The 25,485-nt window shown below is 50.6% G+C and overlaps 1 protein-coding gene across 1 annotated transcript in view; it reads left to right on the top strand.

Moving 5' to 3' along the window:
• The first annotated feature begins 6,033 nt into the window (after positions 1-6,033).
• The window catches only part of STK11 (serine/threonine kinase 11), a 129,451-nt gene continuing 109,999 nt past the window's right edge, over positions 6,034-25,485 (top strand). Inside the window, exon 1 of the mRNA XM_069215850.1 lies at positions 6,034-7,793. Within this exon, the coding sequence (XP_069071951.1) occupies positions 7,513-7,793 (281 nt within the window). The 5' untranslated portion in view covers positions 6,034-7,512. The remainder of the gene's footprint in view (positions 7,794-25,485) is intronic.

Below are 25,485 nucleotides of genomic sequence, written 5' to 3'. Positions count from 1 at the left end.
GGAGGGTGATCTCCCCTGGAGGGTGATCTCTCCCTGGAGGGTGATCTCCCCTGGAGGGTGATCTCTCCCTGGAGGGTGATCTCCCCTGGAGGGCGATCTCCCCCTGGAGGGTGATCTCTCCTGGAGGGTGATCTCTCCCTGGAGGGTGATCTCCCCTGGAGGGTGATCTCCCCCTGGAGGGTGATCTCTCCCTGGAGGGTGATCTCTCCCCTGGAGGGTGATCTCCCCTGGAGGGTGATCTCTCCCTGGAGGGTGATGTCCCCTGGAGGGTGATCTCCCCCTGGAGGGTGATCTCCCCTGGAGGGTGATCTCTCCCCTGGAGGGTGATCTCCCCTGGAGGATGATCTCTCCCTGGAGGGTGATCTCCCCTGGAGGGTGATCTCTCCCTGGAGGGTGATCTCTCCCTGGAGGATGATCTCTCCCTGGAGGGTGATCTCCCCTGGAGGGTGATCTCTCCCTGGAGGATGATCTCTCCCCTGGAGGGTGATCTCTCCCTGGAGGGTGATCTCCCCCTGGAGGGTGATCTCTCCCCTGGAGGGTGATCTCTCCCTGGAGGATGATCTCTCCCCTGGAGGGTGATCTCCCCTGGAGGGTGATCTCCCCTGGAGGGTGATCTCTCCCCTGGAGGGTGATCTCCCCTGGAGGGTGATCTCTCCCCTGGAGGGTGATCTTCCCTGGAGGGTGATCTCCCCTGGAGGGTGATCTCCCCTGGAGGGTGATCTCTCCCTGGAAGATGATCTCTCCCTGGAGGGTGATCTCCCCTGGAGGGTGATCTCTCCCCTGGAGGGTGATCTCTCCCTGGAGGGTGATCTCTCCCCTGGAGGGAGGGTGATCTCCCCCTGGAGGATGATCTCTCCCCTGGAGGGTGATCTCTCCCCTGGAGGGAGGGTGATCTCCCCCTGGAGGATGATCTCTCCCCTGGAGGGTGATCTCTCCCTGGAGGGTGATCTCTCCCCTGGAGGGTGATCTCCCCTGGAGGGTGATCTCTCCCCTGGAGGGAGGGTGATCTCTCCCTGGAGGGTGATCTCTCCCCTGGAGGGTGATCTCCCCTGGAGGGTGATCTTCCCCTGGAGGGAGGGTGATCTCTCCCTGGAGGGTGATCTCTCCCCTGGAGGGTGATCTCCCCTGGAGGGTGATCTCTCCCCTGGAGGGTGATCTCTCCCGCTGGAGGGTGATCTCCCCCTGGAGGGTGATCTCTTCCTGGAGGGTGATCTCCCCTGGAGGGTGATCTCTCCCTGGAGGATGATCTCTCCCTGGAGGGTGATCTCCCCTGGAGGGTGATCTCTCCCCTGGAGGGTGATCTCTCCCTGGAGGATGATCTCTCCCCTGGAGGGTGATCTCCCCCTGGAGGGTGATCTCTCCCTGGAGGGTGATCTCCCCTGGAGGGTGATCTCTCCCTGGAGGGTGATCTCTCCCCTGGAGGGTGATCTCCCCTGGAGGGTGATCTCCCCTGGAGGGTGATCTTCCCCTGGAGGGTGATCTCCCCTGGAGGGTGATCTCTCCCTGGAGGGTGATCTCCCCTGGAGGGTGATCTCTCCCGCTGGAGGGTGATCTCCCCCTGGAGGGTGATCTCTCCCTGGAGGGTGATCTCCCCTGGAGGGTGATCTCTCCCTGGAGGGTGATCTCCCCTGGAGGGTGATCTCTCCCTGGAGGGTGATCTCCCCTGGAGGGCGATCTCCCCCTGGAGGGTGATCTCTCCTGGAGGGTGATCTCTCCCTGGAGGGTGATCTCCCCTGGAGGGTGATCTCCCCCTGGAGGGTGATCTCTCCCTGGAGGGTGATCTCTCCCCTGGAGGGTGATCTCCCCTGGAGGGTGATCTCTCCCTGGAGGGTGATGTCCCCTGGAGGGTGATCTCCCCCTGGAGGGTGATCTCCCCTGGAGGGTGATCTCTCCCCTGGAGGGTGATCTCCCCTGGAGGATGATCTCTCCCTGGAGGGTGATCTCCCCTGGAGGGTGATCTCTCCCTGGAGGGTGATCTCTCCCTGGAGGATGATCTCTCCCTGGAGGGTGATCTCCCCTGGAGGGTGATCTCTCCCTGGAGGATGATCTCTCCCCTGGAGGGTGATCTCTCCCTGGAGGGTGATCTCCCCCTGGAGGGTGATCTCTCCCCTGGAGGGTGATCTCTCCCTGGAGGATGATCTCTCCCCTGGAGGGTGATCTCCCCTGGAGGGTGATCTCCCCTGGAGGGTGATCTCTCCCCTGGAGGGTGATCTCCCCTGGAGGGTGATCTCTCCCCTGGAGGGTGATCTTCCCTGGAGGGTGATCTCCCCTGGAGGGTGATCTCCCCTGGAGGGTGATCTCTCCCTGGAAGATGATCTCTCCCTGGAGGGTGATCTCCCCTGGAGGGTGATCTCTCCCCTGGAGGGTGATCTCTCCCTGGAGGATGATCTCTCCCCTGGAGGGTGATCTCCCCCTGGAGGGTGATCTCTCCCTGGAGGGTGATCTCCCCTGGAGGGTGATCTCTCCCCTGGAGGGTGATCTCCCCTGGAGGGTGATCTTCCCCTGGAGGGTGATCTCCCCTGGAGGGTGATCTCTCCCTGGAGGGTGATCTCCCCTGGAGGGTGATCTCTCCCGCTGGAGGGTGATCTCCCCCTGGAGGGTGATCTCTCCCTGGAGGGTGATCTCCCCTGGAGGGTGATCTCTCCCTGGAGGGTGATCTCCCCTGGAGGGTGATCTCTCCCTGGAGGGTGATCTCCCCTGGAGGGCGATCTCCCCCTGGAGGGTGATCTCTCCTGGAGGGTGATCTCTCCCTGGAGGGTGATCTCCCCTGGAGGGTGATCTCCCCCTGGAGGGTGATCTCTCCCTGGAGGGTGATCTCCCCTGGAGGGTGATCTCTCCCTGGAGGGTGATCTCTCCCCTGGAGGGTGATCTCCCCTGGAGGGTGATCTCTCCCTGGAGGGTGATGTCCCCTGGAGGGTGATCTCCCCCTGGAGGGTGATCTCCCCTGGAGGGTGATCTCTCCCCTGGAGGGTGATCTCCCCTGGAGGATGATCTCTCCCTGGAGGGTGATCTCCCCTGGAGGGTGATCTCTCCCTGGAGGGTGATCTCTCCCTGGAGGATGATCTCTCCCTGGAGGGTGATCTCCCCTGGAGGGTGATCTCTCCCTGGAGGATGATCTCTCCCCTGGAGGGTGATCTCCCCCTGGAGGGTGATCTCTCCCCTGGAGGGTGATCTCTCCCTGGAGGATGATCTCTCCCCTGGAGGGTGATCTCCCCTGGAGGGTGATCTCCCCTGGAGGGTGATCTCTCCCCTGGAGGGTGATCTTCCCTGGAGGGTGATCTCCCCTGGAGGGTGATCTCCCCTGGAGGGTGATCTCTCCCTGGAGGGTGATCTTCCCTGGAGGGTGATCTCTCCCTGGAGGGTGATCTCCCCTGGAGGGTGATCTCTCCCCTGGAGGGTGATCTCCCCTGGAGGGTGATCTTCCCTGGAGGGTGATCTCCCCTGGAGGGTGATCTCTCCCCTGGAGGGTGATCTCCCCTGGAGGGTGATCTCCCCTGGAGGGAGGGTGATCTCCCCTGGAGGGAGGGTGATCTCTCCCCTGGAGGGTGATCTCCCCTGGAGGGAGGGTGATCTCCCCTGGAGGGAGGGTGATCTCCCCTGGAGGGAGGGTGATCTCTCCCCTGGAGGGTGATCTCCCCTGGAGGGTGATCTCCCCTGGAGGGAGGGTGATCTCCCCTGGAGGGTGATCTCCCCTGGAGGGAGGGTGATCTCCCCTGGAGGGTGATCTCTCCCCTGGAGGGTGTTCTCCCCTGGAGGGTGATCTCTCCCCTGGAGGGTGTTCTCCCCTGGAGGGTGATCTCTCCCCTGGAGGGTGATCTCCCCTGGAGGGTGATCTCCCCTGGAGGGAGGGTGATCTCCCCTGGAGGGTGATCTCTCCCCTGGAGGGTGTTCTCCCCTGGAGGGTGATCTCTCCCCTGGAGGGTGATCTCCCCTGGAGGGTGATCTCTCCCGCTGGAGGGTGATCTCCCCCTGGAGGGAGGGTGATCTCCCCTGGAGGGAGGGTGATCTCCCCTGGAGGGAGGGTGATCTCCCCTGGAGGGTGATCTCTCCCCTGGAGGGTGTTCTCCCCTGGAGGGTGATCTCTCCCCTGGAGGGTGTTCTCCCCTGGAGGGTGATCTCTCCCCTGGAGGGTGATCTCCCCTGGAGGGTGATCTCCCCTGGAGGGAGGGTGATCTCCCCTGGAGGGTGATCTCTCCCCTGGAGGGTGTTCTCCCCTGGAGGGTGATCTCTCCCCTGGAGGGTGATCTCCCCTGGAGGGTGATCTCTCCCGCTGGAGGGTGATCTCCCCCTGGAGGGAGGGTGATCTCCCCTGGAGGGAGGGTGATCTCCCCTGGAGGGCTGCCCTCTAGCTGCTTGTGACTGGCCTGTACTCTCAGGTTCAGGCTGGTAGAGACATTGGAAAGGTGCCGAAATGCTGCATGTTCTCTCATGAAAGATAAACCTAAAACATGAAATATAAAGGGCTGAGTTAGAAGGTGTAGGAGGGTTGTCTACGGTCCTTGAGACTGGTTCTTAGAGAAGCAGGGTATTGAACGCTACAGGCGGGCCCGGCGCCGTCGCCTGAATGACCCCCAGCTCTGGGTTGTGCAGAGCAGCAGAGAGGGCGCTCCTGTGGCCTAAAAGGCTGAGACCCTGCGGCGCGTCCCCAGACGCGTGTAATTTAGAGTACGTGTCCGCAGCTGTGAGGGCTCCCATCGGGGAGCAGCGGCCCCCCAGGTTCACTGCCTCCATCTGGAGCTTGTTTAATATATTACATACATGCAGTACCAAGCTCTCAAGCACCCAAGGAACAAGTACAAGCTGTAGAAACACAATAGATCAATGGATGGATGGATGCGTGAACGGATGCTTGTGTAGACTTCCCCTCATTCTACTCTTGTTCATACAAGGGCGGGAAGTTTACAACTTTCTACCCTGAGGGCGGGGCTCCGTGATTGACAGCAGCGTCGGCCATTGCGCAGCCGGAGAAGAATTGATCAAGGCGTGCGTGAGCTCGCGGGCACAGAAAAACAAATAAACGGCAGATGTCTCGTAGCCGCGCCCTCGTCGCGTGCTGTTACACGGCGAACCAATCCACAACCATTGAAGCGAGTGGGCCTGTCAAAGGCGCAGCCAATAGAAACACGAGATGAACGCTCGTGCCGGCTTCCGTAGCGGGGTCTCTGCGTATCCTAAAGTGAAGAAGAGATCGTCATGGACATAGATGAAAGACGTGCTTCCACCGCCTGGATGGGGGCTGCGGTCCACTTCTCGCGAATCTCGCGGCCATCTTGTAAAGGAACATATGGTTGTTGTGTTTGAAAGAACAAACAGACCGAAGGTAAGAATGGTAAAGTAATGTAAAACAAATGTTTGTAAGTCAGTAGGAACTCGCGCATATTTATTTTATGTAGAATTTATGCAGAACTTGGGATGAACTGTTCAATTTGTAAATGTTTACAAATACTTTGTTCAAACATTACAAAAGCACGTAACCCGAAGTTTAAAACGTGCTTTACCAGAAGCGCGACTTGCATTGGTATGTGGTATTTCATGTAACGGCAGCGCTCCTTCACTGGGCGCACGGCCGTAGGTAGCGCTGCTTCCGGTGTCTCGCGAGGCCGCGCGCCTTGTCCGCCCTCTCTCTCTACGCGGAGGGGGAGGGGCCATGCCCACAAGATGGCGGCAGCCTGAGCCCTGTAGCGGGAGGCGGAGCGAGCCCGGCTGTCCGGCGATGTCAAGCCCAGAGCCTGCACTCAGAGCGCCGAGACATGGGGGTTCACGGCCCGATGGGCCCCAGCCAAGGCTGACGGGACCCTAGATCCGGTGGTTCGACCACCCGGCGGCCTCCAGGCCCGGCAGGGGGAGCCGAGCCCAGCAGCGCGCCAGGCAGCAGAGCCGGGGCGGGGAGCAGCCAGCCCCCGAGGGGCCTCGTGCCGGGGCGGGAGGGCAGTGCGGCCCTGGGCAGTGGGCGGGGGAGGGGCAGTGAGTCTCTGGCAGGGGCAGTAGAGACACCCAGTGGGGTAGGTAGATCTCTGGGAGGGGCAGTGGGGGGCAGTATAAGACACCCAGTGGGGGCAGTGAGTCTCTGGGAGGGGCAGTAGGGGGTGAAGGGCAGTAGAGACACGGAGTGGGGTAGGTAGATCTCTGGGAGGGGCAGAGTAAGACACCCAGTGGGGGCAGTGAGTCTCTGGCAGGGGCAGTAGGGGGTGAAGGGCAGTAGAGACACGGAGTGGGGTAGGTAGATCTCTGGGAGGGGCAGAGTAAGACACCCAGTGGGGGCAGTGAGTCTCTGGCAGGGGCAGTAGAGACACGGAGTGGGGTAGGTAGATCTCTGGGAGGGGCAGAATAAGACACCCAGTGGGGGCAGTGAGTCTCTGGGAGGGGCAGTAGTGGGGGGCGTATAGGCACTCAGGGGGTCAGATAGTCCTGGGAGGGTAGGCAGAGGAGAAGGGGTAGTATAGACACTGAGTGGGGTCTGAGTTACTGGGAGGGGGCAGTAGGGGAAAGTATAGACACCAAGTGAGATTAGTGAACCCTAGGAGGGTTAGTAGAGGGAAAGGGTCAGTGAGTCTCTGGGAAGGGCAGTAAAGGGGAAGGGGCAGTATAGACAGTGAGTGGCGTCATTACGTCTCTGGGGGAGGCCGTTCAAGAAGTGCTAAGAGTAAGGAGCTAGAATATGTACTAGATAAGGGGCATAATCTACAGGGGTTTCTCTTTGGGGGATACTCTAGCTATTGGCAAGTGACGGGTTTGAAGGAGGTTATTTGAGCCCGACCCTGTTTTTTTTTTTTACAAACCAAAACCAGACTCTTCTGTGGGTTGGGTGGAGACGTTCTGGATTGTGTAGATGGTAACCGTGTTTGCTTTTCTTGTTTTAGCCAATAGGCATTTGACTTGGTAGAGTGCTTGATAGGCCTAAGCTTATAGGGATAAAAGTATATATTGGTCCCTTCTAAGCCCATTATCTTCTCCATCCCTGGTGAAACCGCCATAACTTCAGAAAGCGAGTGCTTGCCACACAAGTCACAAGAGTGTGTGGCCATGATTGGGAATACAGCGTGCAAGTGCTGAACACCCACCTGGCACAGCCATGGTAAATGCTTGTTCCCTGCAGGAGGGGCAGTAACGACCTGGAAGATGACTCACCTCTTGCTAAGAGTGGAGACTGGTTGAACTTTGGACCTAGGACTAGCACCATCTCGAAATTTTGTGAGCCACGGTAGGCATTGTGCTTGTCCTTCAGACTGCTCTTAGTACTGGTGGACTAATTGGTACTGGCTGAGTCCATTTACCCCTTGTTGCCAAGGAAGTCCTGTTTTGTCCTTGGCACTATAAGGCCACGGTCACCTCAAGGTCTGGCCAAAAAAAGATATTCTGAATAGGTTTAATGATATCCCTTCAATAAGTGAATTTACGGGTACCCACAAGAGGGGGTTTTCAAGTCTCTCCGAGAGTGGATTTACTGGTTCCTCCAAGACTGGATTGGTCTTCTGTAGCCTGGAGTACACTGGTAGCTGAGCAGAGCCCAGCATGGATGAGGAAGAAACAACGGAAATGGGCTTTTTTACAGAGGGTGAGCTGGGGATGGAATCTTTTATCCATCGAATTGACTCTACTGAGGTGATTTACCAACCCCGCCGTAAGCGGGCAAAGCTAATTGGCAAGTATTTGATGGGAGACTTGCTGGGAGAAGGTTCTTATGGCAAAGTGAAGGAGATGCTGGACTCTGAAACACTTTGCCGAAGGGCTGTGAAAATCCTCAAGAAGAAGAAGCTACGTAGGATCCCGAATGGAGAAGCAAATGTAAAAAAGTGAGTTTTTTTAAGTCGGAAAATCATGCTTGATATTTGTGTGATGACATAAGGTGGTGAGAAAAATTGTGTTCATACAAAATAGTTTTTTTTTAATCAATCCACATTTAAGTGCACATTTAATGGAATATAAGTGCAGATTTTAAATCTAGTGTCGATAAATGAGTTAATGGTAGTTTTTTTAGTCTGTTAAAAGAATCTCAAGCCTGTTCAAGGTTTAGTTAAAATAAGGATAAATATTTGAGAAAGGATGCTGCTGCCAAATGATTCTTACAGGTGACAAGGTTGCAAGATAAATAGAATACGTTATGTTGGTGCCACAACTTTTCCAGTGTCTCAGAATGATGTGCCTTTCTACAAAACTTTTTGGTCATTGTACTTGTTGCCAAGATTAAACTGCTTCGAGTAGGTGTTCATGGTAAGGTATGTTGAGGAAGTGGGAATAACAACACCTCTTTCATTGTAGAAGCTCCAGAACCAGGTCATTATGAAGATTGTACCTCCCACTATTAAACTGACTTGAATGTATTAAATTACTTCAAGTAGGTAGTTGTCTACATGTTATTAGTAGGTTTCAGAAAATTTGAGAAGAAAGGTACCTAGTGCTGTAACTTCCTGTGTGTTGCAAACTATACATGTTGTTGGAGGTCCTTGAAGAGCGCTGACCACTTTTCAGCCTCACAATCTGTGTTTGTCTGAAGATCTGAGGATTGTGTCAGGGTTAGATGGATATAATAATCCCACTCAAAAAAGTGTCAATTTCTTCCCTGTTCCCTTCTTCAGCATTAACTAATATGTTGCTTACTCTTTACGAAAACATTTCCATTCCTCCATGAAGGACCTTTTTGATGTCCCTCTGTATACTTTGCTTATTATAATTGGAAGGGGGTTGAAATCTAAATTTCTCCTATCGGTACCAGCTGAGATGTAAGCGTTACTCTATCCAATGATGATAAATCAGTTCTGCAATTCGGAGAGCTCTTCCTTTCCTGCTCGCTCATTATAACACCAGCTTTCAGAGTGGCAATAGGGGCAAGCAGAAACGTGTTGTTAATCACTCCCTTTCACTCAACTTTCTTTGTCTCCCAGTATCTCTGCCTTGTCACCTTCCATGGTCGTTTAGCTTCTTTTTGAAGTACCTCAAAGGTTCATGAGGTAAGAGAACAGATAGGGGAGCAAAGGGTAACTCGCAGGGATGGCAGCTAGATTTAAACAAGTTATTTTATGTGTGCAGTTCTTACTATTGTTTATTTTAACCCCAGCACTAAGATTCTTGAAAATGCAGTGCTTTAGTGGTGAGACATTGTGCTGTTTGTTCCCCATCACGGAGTACGTGTTGCCTTATGCCCAAGGGTTGCATCAGGAAGCTCAGCCCAGCAAGTTTATAAAAACTTTGAAGCTGTGAGGTATAGTCCTGTCTGTTTCTTGTTATTCGCCACATGAGCTGTATCCCTCAGTAGGGACAGCCAGTGTGTTCTTAGGGCTTCAGAGTCGCAAGTAAAATAAATTGGTGGACACGTCTTCTGATTTGTGGCATGTAGCACCCTGCTTTTTGGCCCTTTTTATCTGCAGCTCTGTTAATGATGGGGAATGCCCTGGTTTCTGAAGAGGAAGGAGGATGTTGGGGAGAGTGGGGTGTCTCTTGGTCTCCAGAGTCTGGCTTACATTTTCTTCTGTGCAATGACAAAGGGATTTTTTTTCCTGGTGTACTGGTCAGCTGCCTCTTCACTACCAGCAGTTAGTGGTTCCCATGCATATCCAGAGCCATGACTCGTGCATACCCCAGTAATGCACCATTTTAAGATAAGTACCTGGATTTCACAATATCACTGTTTCAGTCCCCCAAGCCCCCCCTTTTTTTTTTTTTTTTTTAAATATCTACTGTTGTTAAGATCCATGTTCTTACTTTTCAGCATACTTTTTTGCTATTTTTTTTACCTTCATACTTCCATTCTCCAACCCGGTTTGTATTTATGTTTAACATTTCCACCTGTATTTATCCATATTTATTTTTTAACTATTTTATTGGTATGTATACATATTTAGTTTACCTTTGGAGAATAAATGGAGTTCTAAAATGGTATATTTTCACATGTATTTAGCTGATAAACATGCACTCTGTCAATTGCATTTTAGCAAATTAAGCAGCCAGATACAACAAAACATACACCAATATGTAAATAATAGCATTATTCATGTGTTAACATGCTTGTATTTAAGGGAATCTCATCCTGTTTTTAAGTCTCCATGGTGTCTATCTGCTTAGCAGTTGGTCTGGAAACCCTTGGTCTGGAATTCATGAAGGACAACAAGGAGAGTCAATTACAAGAAGCCTAATTTTCTGTATTTTTCAGTTTTTAAAAATAAATACAGACAGGAAATTGTTTTCTGTGTGTATTTATTTGTAAAAACTGGAAGGCTTACTCGTGACCTATCTGGAGCAGAACCAGCTACTCAACACCTCCCAATCTGGCTTGCGTAGCAATCGCAGCACCAAGCTCGCCCAATCGCAGCCACTGTCGACATCCCTACCCTCCTCCACCTAGGAGAAATAGCTGCCCTGATCCTCCTCAACCTCTCTGCAGCTGTTCAGTACTGTATCGCACCATAGGCTGATCAAAAGACTCCACCACATCAGCATCCAAAGGGACACACTTAGATGGATCACCTCCTTCCTCACCAGAAGAACCCAGGTAATTTATCTACCTCCTTTTCACCTCCAAACCAACAATTGATCTGCAGGGTCCCACAATGATCATCCCTCAGCCCCACACTTTTTAAGACATATATGACCCTGTCAGTCAACATCGTCCGATCCCACGGCCTCAATCAACATAATCTCGGATGCAGAGAACACCTAACTCATTCCCTCACTCACTGACAAACTCACCACTACCAAGCCCAACTTCCACAGATTCATGACCAGCAGCTCTGACTGGTTGGGGGAAAAAAAGCTGCCTTCAGCTAAACACATACAAGACTGAAGTTCTGTTCTTTGGCAAGGGCAGCAACACATGGAACGACTCATGGTGGCCTTCGGAACTAGGACCCATACCCATTCCCTCCAAACATGCCTGAAACCTCAGAATCATCATTGACCAGAGGCTCCTCCCTCTGCCTCTTCACTCTGCTCATGCTACGTGATATCTTCAAGTAGCTAAACTACCCCCACACATGAGGCACACTGTGACACAGGCTTTCATCACCGGTCTGCTAGACTATGGCAACACCCTCCACATAGGAATCGCCTTAGGAGCCCATGCAAACTGTCTTCGGGCCTGCTTGTTGCAGTCTGAGTGAAAAGGTGCATGCACCCTTTCACTGCTGGTCACTGTAAGTGACTCCTGCGTTAGGCCCTTTCAGCCCAAAGGGCAGGGTGCAGTCCCCGCTCTTGCCCCTACACACTCCAGTTCCAATTCTCTGGACTTCGTAAGTGCTGGAATTCCATTTTAGCTATGTACTGGCCACTAGTCGATACCTCTGGTCCATCTACATAATGGTCACTCCAAACCTGGGCATGCTTGGTATCAAACATGTCAGAATCGTACTCTAATACTAGTTTCAGTATTGGTGGCATGATTCCATGTACTCTTTGGGGGAGAAGGTGGGGGTCCTTAGACCATCCCCACAGTTCTGCTTCTTCCAGGGTCTGCAGGCGGCCCTACAGACATGATTTTCCCTTCCCGCTACTTGACCAGCTCAACGAGGGGAAGGCAGACCAAAGGATTTCCTATAGGAGAGGGGTGCAACCTCCTCTCCTTTGGAAATAGGTGTTACTGGGCTGGGGAGAGGTAGCCTCCCCGTGCTGCCGGACTACTTTGGAAGGCACATTTAGTGTCCTCCTTGCATAATTCGGTATGCACCAGTCATGGGCCCACTGGTTACTGCTCTGGTGCGAAGCACACAAAGGAAAGGGAAGTGTCCAGCTCCACCCCAGGGTGTTCCCCAGAGCTACACCAGGTGGCCACTTGCGTCTGCTATCTTGGAACCAAGATGGGCAGAGTCCTCTGTGAGCATCTGGCTGGGTAAGCCAGGTAGCTGACACCGGTGACCCCTCCTGATAGGTGGTCACCCCAGAGAGTGACCAAACCCCCTTTTTGGGCTATTTGGGGACTCCCTTGGGGGTGGGCCTCAGATTTGTCACACAAGACTCCACCAGGAACTCTCTGCAAAGACCTCTTCAGCCTCTGGCCTCTGGAACCACTGCTAGGCTACACAGGAACCAAACAAGACTGCACCACCTGAGAAGACTTCTCCTTGAAAACTTGTTTCTGTGGCTCCTGTCAGCATTATTCAACATTTCCACAACTGAGCATCCTCTGGGGTCGGCAAGACTTAAGTTGCACCAAGAAGGAACCTCCCTTGCAGTGCAGGAGTCACTCCCCTGCATCCGCAGGCACCTAAGACAACAATGTCCGGCTGGTGGGATTGTCTTTCCTCCCGATCTGCGAAGATTCTTCAACACATGTGGTGGTTCTGAGTGATCCCCTGGGTCCTCTCTGCCTTCTGTCAAAAGTGGAAGACGGTGAGCCTCTGCCACTGGGACAGAACCCCTGCAGACCGAGACTGTTGCACCAACCAGGGCTTATTGACTCCTGCTTCAAGGGATCTTCAGGTTCCAAGTAGCCCCGGCCCCCAGCACTCTACCTTCTCTCTGCTGCTCCTCTTCTGGTGTGCTGACTGGGCCTTACTATGACTTTACTGTGCCTGCTGTCAGTGGGTCACTTGTGGGGACTCCGACTGCTTCTGAGGGCTCTCCTGTCTTCTGAGAGTCAGCCAGAAATCTCCTCCAAGGGTCGAGTCTCCAGAACCTTGCTGGTCCTCCACAGCTCTGCAGAAATTTTCCTGTGCTTGTTGGGGGGGGTCCTCCTTACCACTTACCCATCTGAACTCTGGTGACCGTCCGGGGACAGCTCGTAGGTGACTTCAGGGACTCCTCTGCAGCTCCTGGATCTCACAGTTGTACTTGATCCATCACAGTCGATCGAGATCTTGGCTACAGAAGGGTGGACATTGGCTCCCACCCCTACCCTCCTGCATAAACTGGAATCTGTCCCCTTCTTTTGCAGGTCCTATTCACCTGGAATCCACCCTTGGGTTCCACTGGTCTGGCCCTGCTTCTGCTTTCTCCAACTGTGACGTCTCCATTTAGGCCTATGGGCGAACCGGATAACTTATCTCTCTTCACCTGGCTGCTGGGGATCTTTTAGATGCTTACCTTTTGGGGTTCTACTCTCCCCCAGGCCTTGCATAACCACTCCATACACTCCAGTGGGGGACACCTGTTCACATTCCATTGTTTTAGTATATGGTTTAGCTCCCCGTAGAGGGCCCTTGCTAATTTATGCTTTTCCTGAGTACTTACCTGTATGTATCTTGTGTATACTTACCTTCAGAGGGAGCTATACCAATGGTAGTCTAGTTTGGTGTGTCTATAATAAAGTACCTTTTTGTTTTTGCAACACTGTGTGGTTCCTTTCACGTGTGATAAGTTACTGTGTGACTACTGTGGTATTGCAAGTGCTTCTTTGGCTACTCACCACATCGGCCACTAGAGAGCCCTGACTGTTTAGACACTGTAATGCTATCTAATAAGGGTTGCCTGGACTCAGTATAAGGTGTAACATCCTAGGGGCCCGCTTCCCACACCTAGTAGTGAGTTCACTGTTCTCTGGGACTCGATAGGTGAATTTCGTTGGAGGTGCAGTGCAAGTGGCTGACATGTTACTTTATAGCTGGCAAGGTATATGAAGTATCATCTTCACCGCAGGCCTGTGTGTTTTTTTTTTTTTTTTTTTTTTTTTTTTTTTTAAAGGTGGCATTATTTTGTGTGTATTCTGGGAGGTTGTTTTTCATGTCAGTTACTCTCAGCCTCCATGTGCCAGCACTTAATTTTGTTTTCTAAATGTTAGAACCTGCTTATGGTGTCACACGAGAATGAACTAGTTGGCAAGTATGAATGCCAGGAAGCTCCTGTACCTTGAGGCTATTCTGCAACAGCAAATTTATTTCTACAACTTGCATATTCTGCGTGAAATACACAATGTGCAGGAGGTGGACACTTGTGGCAAACCTGTCATAAAATTTCAGTTCATTGCCTTTTAGAGTGCAGAGTTACCATGTTTGCTTCTGCAATCCTGCACATATGAGGGGCTTTCAGTCTTACACAAACAGCCCTGAACAAGCTAGATTCTCAAAGGTACAGCAATTTAATCTTTTTTTTTTTTTTATAAGTTAGCAGTGAATTCTTTATCTGCAGCTCTGTGGCTGCTTGTGGATAATGACCTGGCTATCAGTCCTTACTTTTTATTCAAGAGCAGTTGGGATGAAGGGACCTGTACCTTGAACTAGAATGGTGCAAGTAAACGTACAAGCTCCAGAATGCAACATGCTGTTGGCCAGGGCACTGTGACTGGCTGAAGGTGCTGATGTGTGTGGGTGCATACGGGTACCCATGTCATTTATGACATACTCTTCAGTGGGGTCGGACAGGGCGATTGAAGCTTTCTTTCTAGATGGTGCTTGGTTGTTGCACCATCAAATGTGTTATGGATCCAGTTTCACTTTAGTACTCGGATTATACTTCTCAAGAATATCTTTAAGTGGGCTCGTCCATCCTTTCCAGGACAGCAGATGCGCAAACCTTGCTTTTGCCAGTATGAGCACTTGGACGACACTAGCAGTTTGTCGTTTGCTCCCACTTCAGTCAGGCTTGGTACCATCTTAAAAACCAAACCTTGAAATGCATCCCTTAATTAGCAGTTGTCAGGTTCATTCATTGAAATCAGCCACACTCATGGTCAGGGAAATATGTAACTCCCATCACTTCTAAGTGGTGCCCTGAAGGAGTCTTCCTCTCCAAGCTCAGGTAACTGCGGGTTGTTCTTTTGTCTGAGGACTAACTGCACCCCTTGAGCTCCTGTCATGCACACTTCAGTGACTCTTATGCAAGCAAATCAGGACTAACTTAAGTTGCTTTTTAAAGAGGCGTGACTTGTGATCGCAAGCCCCTTTCAAGCCCCAGCTCCATGTGGAAGAGACTCAACTGCCTTACTTCATTCTTAGTTCATCTTCTGTCTGCTCTTGCCACAACCAGTTCCAGCTGGTCTCTGAAAGTGATGTTGGGGTGAGTTCCGCCACAGCAGTATCTTTCTGTTGTATCTCTGCATAGTCGTGGAGCTGTCTGTACGAATGTGATGGGCTGAGGCTACAGCCTCCTGCGCAGTGAATTGCTTCCTTTCTTGGCTGTGAGCGTTCACTTCACCCTGTCCCCCCCCTCCAGTACACTCCTTGTCTAGCTGGACCCAGACCTGGTTTTGATACAAGAATGGTAGTTTTGCATTCATCGCTATAAATCCCATAATTACTTAGTGGGTTATTTTTCTAGCAGGCATGGTCTGATTTGCAGGCTCTGAACCTGTGCTCTGATTGCTGATTCTTCTAATGTTTAAAGACTGCGCAGCCTTTGCTTTTACCAACCCATCCTAGTTATATCTGGCAAGATCATTCACTCCATCCACCTCTGAAGTATGTTAGAGATTTCTGGACTCTGCTTTATGCAGAGTTTTCCTAATCAAATATTTGCGTGGCAGTCAATCGGTCAGCTTCCTCTGTTGGTTTAGTTTCCCCCTATGAAGTGGGGCCAACTCTGAGGTCACTGACCAAGCTGCTTTGATTGGATGTGGGTACATTGTTGGCCTTCAGCTTTACCTGTCGTCACTTAGAATGGTGGGTCTGAGCACGAGCGTGCAGTGCTATCTGTGCCAACCTCAGATTGGTGTTACTAACAGATCTTTACTAGAATAAAAGTAACTCTGGCTAGATCTGGGAAGTGAGAACTGTTAAGCCCATAAAGTCCCACTTTTCCGTGTTTTGTGGCTAGAACTATTGGCATTGCCACATGCTTTTAACAGTGCACCTGTATTGGAGAAGCTGGCGCGGCCGTGCTGCAAATGTTGAAACCTTTGTCTTTCATACTGTCGAGATGGCCACCAAGTTGTGTCGGATAACATGATGGCCCACATTGGGGCACAATGGAGGAGGAGCGGCAACAAAAAACAATCACCCGGAGGCAGCTGTGAGCAGAGAAGGACAGACAAGAATTAGAAGGGGTGTGTGTATTGAGAAGGAACCACAAGCATTTGCAATGCAGTAGGTCTCACATTTGTGAGGGTTAGAGCTATTGGCGTTGTAAATGACAGCCTTTTACCTATATGTTTTGGTTCAGAGTGTAGTGGAGGTTTGCTAGGTGCCACAGCATCCCTCCGAGGCCTGTCGCTGCAGGAGAGAGCACACAACAAGGCTGCCATCTTGGGAATGGCTACGATATTACACACAGGAGTCCAGAGGGTGATGGGGAAGCGTTCTGCACCTGTGACAGCGACTGGGGGGTATAGAGGTGGAGCCTCTTAAAACAGGAAGCTGTGCTATGCGGGCAAATTATTATTTTTTTTTTTAATTTAAATAGGAAGTGAAGGGTCGCAGTAGCTGTGAGGGGACTGTCAAAGCCATGACGCCAGTGAATTCTGAGAGGAGGAACTGATGGAGTTAGCCACACTTCTGTGCCCTATGATACGCTGCTCCTCTCGCTGTGGCGCCCTTGTGTTAGCTTCTGGGTTAGGAAAATGGCTGCCTCTACTAACTTAACTCTATTTGAAGAGGCCCAATATACATCCAAAGTCTAGATGGTTTTTGCTATCCAGCTTGAGGCCGTGAAGTGTTTGGGCTTGGAGCCATGACTCCTTTTCCACCATTTTGGAGACCACACCTTTTGCCGCCTTCTTGCCTAGAACTAACTTATGTGCTTGGTTGGTGGCCCTCCGGAGGTTATCAAGAGCATGTGCTATTAGCTAGTGTTAAGCTCTACTCCAGTCAGTTGGTAATGCACCCGCTGCAGAGGTCTTGACAACGTTAATGTCACAGACTACAATCCTGACATAGCTTTTTTTTTACCTCTTCATCTCTGCAAGGTCGATGCAAATGAATTATAGCGATTTAAGAATAGCACCTGCTTTGCAGCGCTATTAAATGACAGAACCTGTATTACCAAGAGTTATATTAAAAAATTAGTAATTGCCAGACTACCTCAACATGCACCAGAGAAAGAACCCTAGGGAGCGGATGTGGCGTAGGGGCCAGAGCTGCCAACTTTGGAGCTGGGGAACATGGTTCGAGTATCGGTGATGGCTCAACATCTCGTGATTCTGGGCAAATCACTTAATACCCCCTTGCTACCAAACATGAATGTGTTCTTGTGTAAGGTAACCAGTGCTCATGTAAAGCGCTGAAATACCTTTGTATCGAGTTTGCTGTATGTAAAACTGCAAAAGGAGAGTGAAGGGGGGGGACCAATTTTTTCCCTCACCAATAAAATGGACTTTCCATTAGATTTTTCTCCATGTTCAATTCTAGAACTGCTGAAATAATCTTCACGGCTTTTTTGGCTTTGCACCTTTTCTGCCATTTGGTGCCTTTTGTTGCTTTCGTGAACATTCGTTCAGCTGTTTCTAGTGAGGTATATATTACAAATTGTTCAGTCTTGTAGGTTGTGCATGAACAGCCTCACAGTTGTATTATTACAACATGATGATGGCTAAACTTCAAGGAGGAGTATTTGTGTGGCGTCGGGTGGTTGTAGATGACGAAGAAAGAGATGAAGGGCACAGTGGACTGCAGGCACTTGGAGTCCTAACATCAAGTGCTCTGTATAACCATCTCAGTTATAAGATTCCTTGAAAAGTTTTTGTTTTAGCCGTTTCCTGAAAAATAAGCATTTAGGCTCTGCCCTATTGTCTGGATGAAAAGCATTCCAGGGTCTGGCTTCCTGTGCAGCTAGCTGTATACTGCTGTCATCTAAAGTCTTCTAGATCACCCTTGCGTTTAGGGTGTAGATCTGAACTGATGAAAGCATCAGTGACAGAGTTACGGTCTCCCACAGCACTCTCTGCACCAGACTCTGACACAGAAATCTCCAAAAGAGCTCTGGAATTGATCCACTCCTTCCTCTCCTCGAGGATGCAGAAGGTCTGACTCCCACCCTACACTTCCATATCCACAGGAGTCAACTGTGGATTCCCCCAAGGATCCTCACTGAGTCCCACACTGTTCAACATATACATGGCCCCTCTTGCTGCCATCGTTAGAAGCCACGCTATGAACATCGTGTCCTATGCCGATGACACACAATTCATCATTTTCCCCTCACCAAAGACCCTGACACGGACATCCCTCTTCCCCCTGCCTCCCTCCCGCACCGACTGAGCACGCCCACAACCTAGCAATCGTCCTCAATGCCTCCCTATCCATGCCCTGCCAGGTAAACTCCGTCTCCTCCTGTAGGAGGCTGGACTGGCTTGTAGTGAGTACCAAGGGGTACTTACACCTTGCACCAGGCCCAGGTATCCCTTATTAGTGTAGAGGGGTGTCTAGCAGCTTAGGCTGATAGAAAAGGTAGCTTAGCAGAGCAGCTTAGGCTGAACTAGGAGACGAGTGAAGCTCCTACAGTACCACTGGTGTCATATGCACAATATCGTAAGAAAACACAATACACAGATATACTTAAAATAAAGGTACTTTATTTTTATGACAATATGCCAAAAGTATCTCAGTGAGTACCCTCAGTATGAGGATAGCAAATATACACAAGATATATGTACACAATACCAAAATATGCAGTAATAGCAATAGAAAACAGTGCAAACAATGTATAGTCAAAATAGAATGCAGTGGGGGCACATAGGGATAGGGGCAACACAAACCATATACTCTAGAAGTGGAATGCGAACCACGAATGGACCCCAAACCGAGGTGACCTTGTAGAGGGTAGCTGGGACTGTAAGAAAACAGTGAGGGTTAGAAAAATAGCCCACCCCAAGACCCTGAAAAGTGGGTGCAAAGTGCACCTAAGTTCCCCAAAGAGCACAGAAGTCATGATAGGGGAATTCTGCAGGAAAGACCAACACCAGCAATGCAACAACGATGGATTTCCAGACGAGAGTACCTGTGGAACAAGGGGAACAAGTCCAAAAGTCACGATCAAGTCGAGAGTGGGCAGATGCCCAGGAAATGCCAGCTGTGGATGCAAAGAAGCTGCCACCGGATGGTAGAAGCTGAGGATTCTGCACGAACGACAAGGGCTAGAAACTTCCCCTTTGGAGGATGGATGTCCCACGTCGTGAAGAGTCGTACAGAAGTGTTTTCCCGCGGAAAGACCGCAAACAAGCCTTGCTAGCTGCAAGGGTCGCGGTTAGGGTTTTTGGATGCTGCTGTGGCCCAGGAGGGACCAGGATGTCGCCAATTGCGTGAGGAGACAGAGGGGGCGCCCAGCAAGTGAAGGAGCCCATTCAGAAGCAAGCAGCACCTGCAGAAGTGCCGGAACAGGCACTACGAAGTGGAGTGAATCGGTGCTCACCCGAAGTTGCACAACAGTCCCACGCCGCCGGAGGACAACTCAGGAGGTCGTGCAATGCAGGTTATAGTGCCGGGGACCCAGGCTTGGCTGTGCACGAAGGAAATCCTGGAAGAGTGCACAGGAGCCAGAGCAGCTGCAAATCACGCAGTACCCAGCAATGCAGTCTAGCGTGGGGAGGCAAGGACTTACCTCCACCAAACTTGGACTGAAGAGTCACTGGACTGTGGGAGTCACTTGGACAGAGTTGCTGAGTTCAAGGGACCTCGCTCGTCGTGCTGAGAGGAGACCCAGAGGTCCGGTGATGCAGTTCTTTGGTGCCTGCAGTTGCTGGGGGAAGATTCCGTCGACCCACGGGAGATTTCTTCGGAGCTTCTAGTGCAGAGAGGAGGCAGACTACCCCCACAGCATGCACCACCAGGAAAACAGTCGAGAAGGCGGCAGGATCAGCGTTACAGAGTTGCAGTAGTCGTCTTTGCTACTTTGTTGCAGTTTTGCAGGCTTCCAGCGCGGTCAGCAGTCGATTCCTTGGCAGAAGGTGAAGAGAGAGATGCAGAGGAAGTCTGATGAGCTCTTGCATTCGTTATCTAAGGAATTCCCCAAAGCAGAGACCCTAAATAGCCAGAAAAGGAGGTTTGGCTACCCAGGAAGGAGGATAGGCTAGCAACAGAGGTAAGAGCCTATCAGAAGGAGTCTCTGACGTCACCTGCTGGCCCTGGCCACTCAGAGCAGTCCAGTGTGCCAGCAGCACCTCTGTTTCCAAGATGGCAGAGGTCTGGAGCACACTGGAGGAGCTCTGGGCACCTCCCAGGGGAGGTGCAGGTCAGGGGAGTGGTCACTCCCCTTTCCTTTGTCCAGTTTCGCGCCAGAGCAGGGCTGAGGGATCCCTGAACCGGTGTAGACTGGCTTATGCAGAGATGGGCACCATCTGTGCCCATCAAAGCATTTCCAGAGGCTGGGGGAGGCTACTCCTCCCCAGCCCTGACACCTTATTCCAAAGGGAGAGGGTGTAACACCCTCTCTCTGAGGAAGTCCTTTGTTCTACCTTCCTGGGCCAAGCCTGGCTGGACCCCAGGAGGGCAGAAACCTGTCTGAGGGGTTGGCAGCAGCAGCAGCTGCAGTGAAACCCTGGGAAAGGCAGTTTGGCAGTACCCGGGTCTGTGCTAGAGACCCGGGGAATCATGGGATTGTCTCCCCAATACCAGGATGGCATTGGTGGGGCAATTCCATCATCTTAGACATGTTACATAGCCATATTCGGAGTTACCATTGTGAAGCTATACATAGGTAAAGACCTATGTATAGTGCACGCGTGTAATGGTGTCCCCGCACTCACAAAGTTCAGGGAATTGGCTCTGAACAATGTGGGGGCACCTTGGCTAGTGCCAGGGTGCCCTCACACTAAGTAACTTTGCACCCAACCTTTACCAGGTAAAGGTTAGACATATAGGTGACTTATAAGTTACTTAAGTGCAGTGTAAAATGGCTGTGAAATAACGTGGACGTTATTTCACTCAGGCTGCAGTGGCAGGCCTGTGTAAGAATTGTCAGAGCTCCCTATGGGTGGCAAAAGAAATGCTGCAGCCCATAGGGATCTCCTGGAACCCCAATACCCTGGGTACCTCAGTACCATATACTAGGGAATTATAAGGGTGTTCCAGTATGCCAATGTAAATTGGTATAATTGGTCACTAGCCTGTTAGTGACAATTTGGAAAGAAATGAGAGAGCATAACCACTGAGGTTCTGATTAGCAGAGCCTCAGTGAGACAGTTAGTCATCACACAGGGAACACATTAAGGGCACACTTATGAGCACTGGGGCCCTGGCTGGCAGGGTCCAGTGACACATACATCTAAAACAACATATATACAGTGAAATATGGGGGTAACATGCCAGGCAAGATGGTACTTTCCTACACCTCCTTCTGCTGGCACACACTCTGCAAACTTCGGAAGATCTTTAGATGGATCCCAGCAGACTGTCGCAGGACAGTCACCCACACCTTGGTCACTAGCAAGCTCGACTACGGCAACGCCTTCTACGCCGTCACTTAGAAACATAAAAAAACGATAACTCTTCCAGAACGCCGCCGCCGCCAAACTCATTCTGGACCTCCCTCGCCAAGAACACATCGCCCAACACCTGGGGACCCGCTACTGGTTGAGAAGCAAATCACCTTCGAGCTACTTAGCCACACGTACAAGGCCATACACAATGCAGGACCAGCCTACCTGAACCACCGCGTCTCCCTCCACACCCCTGCCAGATCCCTCCACTTCGCCCAGATGTCCTTGGCGACCATCCCTTGCATCCACAAAACCACTGCCAGAGGACGATCCTTCACCTACATTGCAGCAAAGAGCTGGAACAACCTCCCCCTGCACCTTAGACAAAGACCGTCAGTCACCATCTTCAGGAAGAACCTCAAGACGTGGCTCCTTGGATGAGGCCCCTCCCCCCTCAGCGCCTTGAGACCCTCATGGGTGAGTAGCCACGCTTTACAGAACGGGATTGATTGGCTGAAGTCCTCAACAGTGCTGCCCCTTCTCAGCATCCCCTCTTGCTTCCCATGAACAGTAGCCACATGTGCAGATCAGTAGGGGCTGCTCATGTGCAGGGTGTGATGATTCTTGGGAGTTTCTCTCACCAGTGGGTTGATTGTAGAGATTCAGGTGAGAAGCCATGTTTGAGGCTTAGTCTGGGCCAGGGATGTCTACATAGGCTTTATAGCATCTGATCCTTGACAGAATTTCGGGCTGTGACTTAGTTTACATTTACATTAAATGTTTCTAAATTGGAATCCTCTATGTAGCTAGTAGCTATCATGAAAACCTGCCATTGATTGGTATCTCGTGCACCACTTTTGCTCAGTCCTAAAAAATGAGCAAGCTGTATACAAGGACTGCGGTCCGAAAGAGTGAGCCCTAAAACGCTATTACCTGTTTTTAGGTACAAGGGGAGTTGTGCATAGTGGGTTTAAGCAGAACCCTTGCCTCTGTTCTTGACTAGTGTGCTAAGGCACCCGGGCCCCACCATGTGACTGGGCATAAATGAAGGTAGAAGACTCCAACGGAATGAGGGAAACCCCAGGGGAATGACCCAATGGCAACACAGGTGAGGTATCCCCAACCTGTGACTCTCACACCCTCTCATTCAGCAGGGCCCCTTTCTCGATGAGTGCATGGTGACCTGGGGTGGTTGTGGGCACGGGGATGTCTGGGTTATGTTAAAGTGTCTTTCAACGTAAGGTACACCCTTAATAGACGGTTGTGGTGAGGAACGTGACAGTTGTGGCTGTCTGCAATGCCAGACAAGTTCAGACGTGACTTCTAGTCTGAACATGGTATGCCAGCTGTGACCCCCTGCCCTGCACCATTACTGCTAGCCTTCCAGGGTTTTGTTTTTGTATGAGCTCCATCCTGGAGTACAATTTTGCCCACCCCTCCATGAACTTTTGCTTTTTATATCAAGGATCTACCTTTGTATCCTTTGGCTGATGTGTTCAATGGTTAAAAAACACCGTGAGGGTTCTCAGGATATATTTTGAAGCACCTCTGTGCCATTCCTAGAGTTGTGAAGCCTCCTTGCACTACTCCTGGGGATTATACAGCTGCTCTGTGCCATGCTTTACTCCTGCAAACAAAACTGCCTTAATACCTAAGTTAAGAACTGTGTTCATCTGTTAATAAAGCAGTTGTAAAACAGGCTTGTGCCCTGCTGAGTCTATGGCTTGTGAATCTTTTTGTCTGCCTTGCTTTAAACCCACTGATTTGTAAAACTATCTAGTGCTCAGCCTTAAACCAGTGGACTGGAAAGCTGCTTTCAACCTGCGGACTATAAAGTTTCTTTCAAGCAGTGGACCAGAAAGCTGGTTCAGCTTGTAAATTAGGTGCTTTTTAAAGGTGCTTTATGCTTTCTGTATTGTAAAGCTGCTTTGGGCTCCACTTCACACCAGTGGGTTTCAAAGCGTCTCTGTATGGAAACCCAGGCATTGGGAATCTGCTGTGCTCTACCTTATTACAGATTTGCTCTGCTCTCTCCCTTAAACCTGTGGGCCTTTAAAGCTGCTCATTGTGCCCTGCTATCAACCTGTGGAGTGTATAGTGGCAGAGTGTATAGTGGCAGAGTGTATAGTGGGTCTCGGAGTATAAGGGATTGTTGCTGTGTCTTCACATTTGGTTCTTGTTAGTGTTGTGGTAGGGAACGAAGCGTTGCTTGGTCTTTGTTCTTGGTGGTATCTTGGTCTGTGCTAGTGGGTTCTCTTTGTATGGAATGCGGCTTTGCCTGCTCTTCGCTCTTGGTTCCTGGTGGTCTCAAGGTGTGGAGTAAAAAGTTGCTTGGTCTTTGTTATGGGTGGTGTGTCTTGGTATGTTTGGCCTGTGCTATAGGTTTCTAGCAGACTCTCTGTAATGAGTGCGGCTTTGCCTGCTCTTCGTTCTTGATTCCTGTTGGTCTGAAGGTGTGGAATGAAGAGTTGCTTGGTTTTTGTTCTTGGTTATTAGTGGGTTGTGTGTGTGTGTGTGTGTGGGGGGGGCAGCTTCACTTGTTCTTCCTCTTGCTTCCTGGCGGTCTCAAGGTATGGAATAAAACATTACTTTGTTGGTTCCTGGTGGTCTAGAGGTGTAGAATGAAGCATTCCTTGGTCCTTGGTCTTGGTGTCCGTTGGTCTTGGTAGGCTTGGTCTGTGCCATTGGTTTCTAGTGAGTTCTCTGTGTAAGGAATGCGGCTTCCCCAGCTCTCAGCTCCTGATAGTCTCAAGGTGTGGAATGAAGAGTTGCTTGGCCGTCTCTCATAGTTCCTGGTGTTCTCTAGTTGTGGAATGAAGCATGGCTTGGGCTTAGCTCTTTGTTCCTGGTGGTCTCGAGGTGTGGAATTGTTTCTTTGTCTTTGCTCTTTGTTTATGGTGGTATCTTAGTGTGGAATGAATTATTGCTTGAGCTTTGCTCTTGGTTCCTGGAGGTGTTTTTTGATCTTTGTTATGGTCCTGTCTAGGTATGCTTGGTCTTCGCTCTTGGTTATTAGTGGGTTCTTTATGTAAGGAGTGCAGCTTTGCCTGCTCTTTACTCTTGTTTTTTTTTTGTGGTCCCTAGGTGTAGAATGAAACTTTGCTTTGTTGGTTCCTAGTCATCTTGAGGTGTGGAATGAAGCATTGCTTGGTCTTTGGTCTTGGTGTTGTCTTGGTATGCTTGGTCTGTGCTCTTGGTTTCTAGTGGGTTGTCTGTGTATGGAGTGCAGCCTTGCCTGTTCTTTCCGGTTCCTTGTGGTCCCTAGGTATGGAATGAAGCATTGCTTTGTCTTTCCTCGTGGTGTAGAAGGGAGAGTTGCTTAGACTTGTATGGTTCCAGGTGTGGAATTAAGTGTTTATTTGCTTATGGTGGTATCTTAGTGTGGAAAGAAGCATTGCTTGGTCTTTGGTCTTGGTTCCTGGTGCTCTGTGTTTCTTTGCTTTGCTCTTGGTTTATGGTTGTGTCTTGGTGTGCTTGGTTTTTGCTAATAGTGGATTATGTTTGTAAAGAGTGTAGCTTTGCCTGCTCTTTACGGTTCTTTGTGGTCCCTGGGCGTGGAATGAAGCATTGCTTTGTCTTTGCTCTTGGTTCCTGGTGGTGTCTTGGTGTGGAATGGAGCATTGCTTTTTCTTTGCTCTCGTTTCTTGGTGGTATCTTGGTATAACATGAACTGTTACTTGGTCATTGTTCTTGGTTCCTAGAAAATTCTCTGTGAGAATTGCAGCTTCTTCTACTCTTTGCTCTTTGTTCCTTTAAAGGTCTCTTGGTATGGAGTGCAGCATTGCCTGCTTTTTGTTCTTGGCTCTTCTGTTGAGCGTGGAATGCAATATTGCCTCATCTCTACTTTAGGGGCAGTTTAAGAGGCATGTTTGGCTGTAGAACTTATTACCTTCTCCTCTTGTGGTTATGCTTTAGAAAGGTGTCTGGGTGCGTACGTCCTCGCTGCATCATTTCCACTCTTGGGTCCGTTCTGCAGGGGTGTCATGAACACCCCACTATCGCAGCCACCGCAGGGGTGGAATTATTTAGGGGCCTCTTCTCTCTGCAACTTTGCACACAAATGCTCATCCTTAACGACAATGAAATATGTGTTGTTAGAAAAGCGAAAGAAGGGTGGATGAAAGAGTAGAAGGGTAACAAAATGCTTGGGTAGGAAAATGAAAATGTAGATTAGTAGAAGGATGCATGGTGGGGTGTAAGGATAGGTGACAGTGGATTGGTGAAAGGATGAATGGCTGGGTGAAAGGGTTGATGGGTGAAAGGATGTGAGGGTGGCT

This window comes from Pleurodeles waltl, chromosome 12 (assembly GCF_031143425.1).
Source record: "Pleurodeles waltl isolate 20211129_DDA chromosome 12, aPleWal1.hap1.20221129, whole genome shotgun sequence".
Taxonomy (NCBI): Eukaryota; Metazoa; Chordata; class Amphibia; order Caudata; family Salamandridae; genus Pleurodeles; species Pleurodeles waltl.
This window is presented reverse-complemented; position numbering and strand designations above follow the sequence as displayed.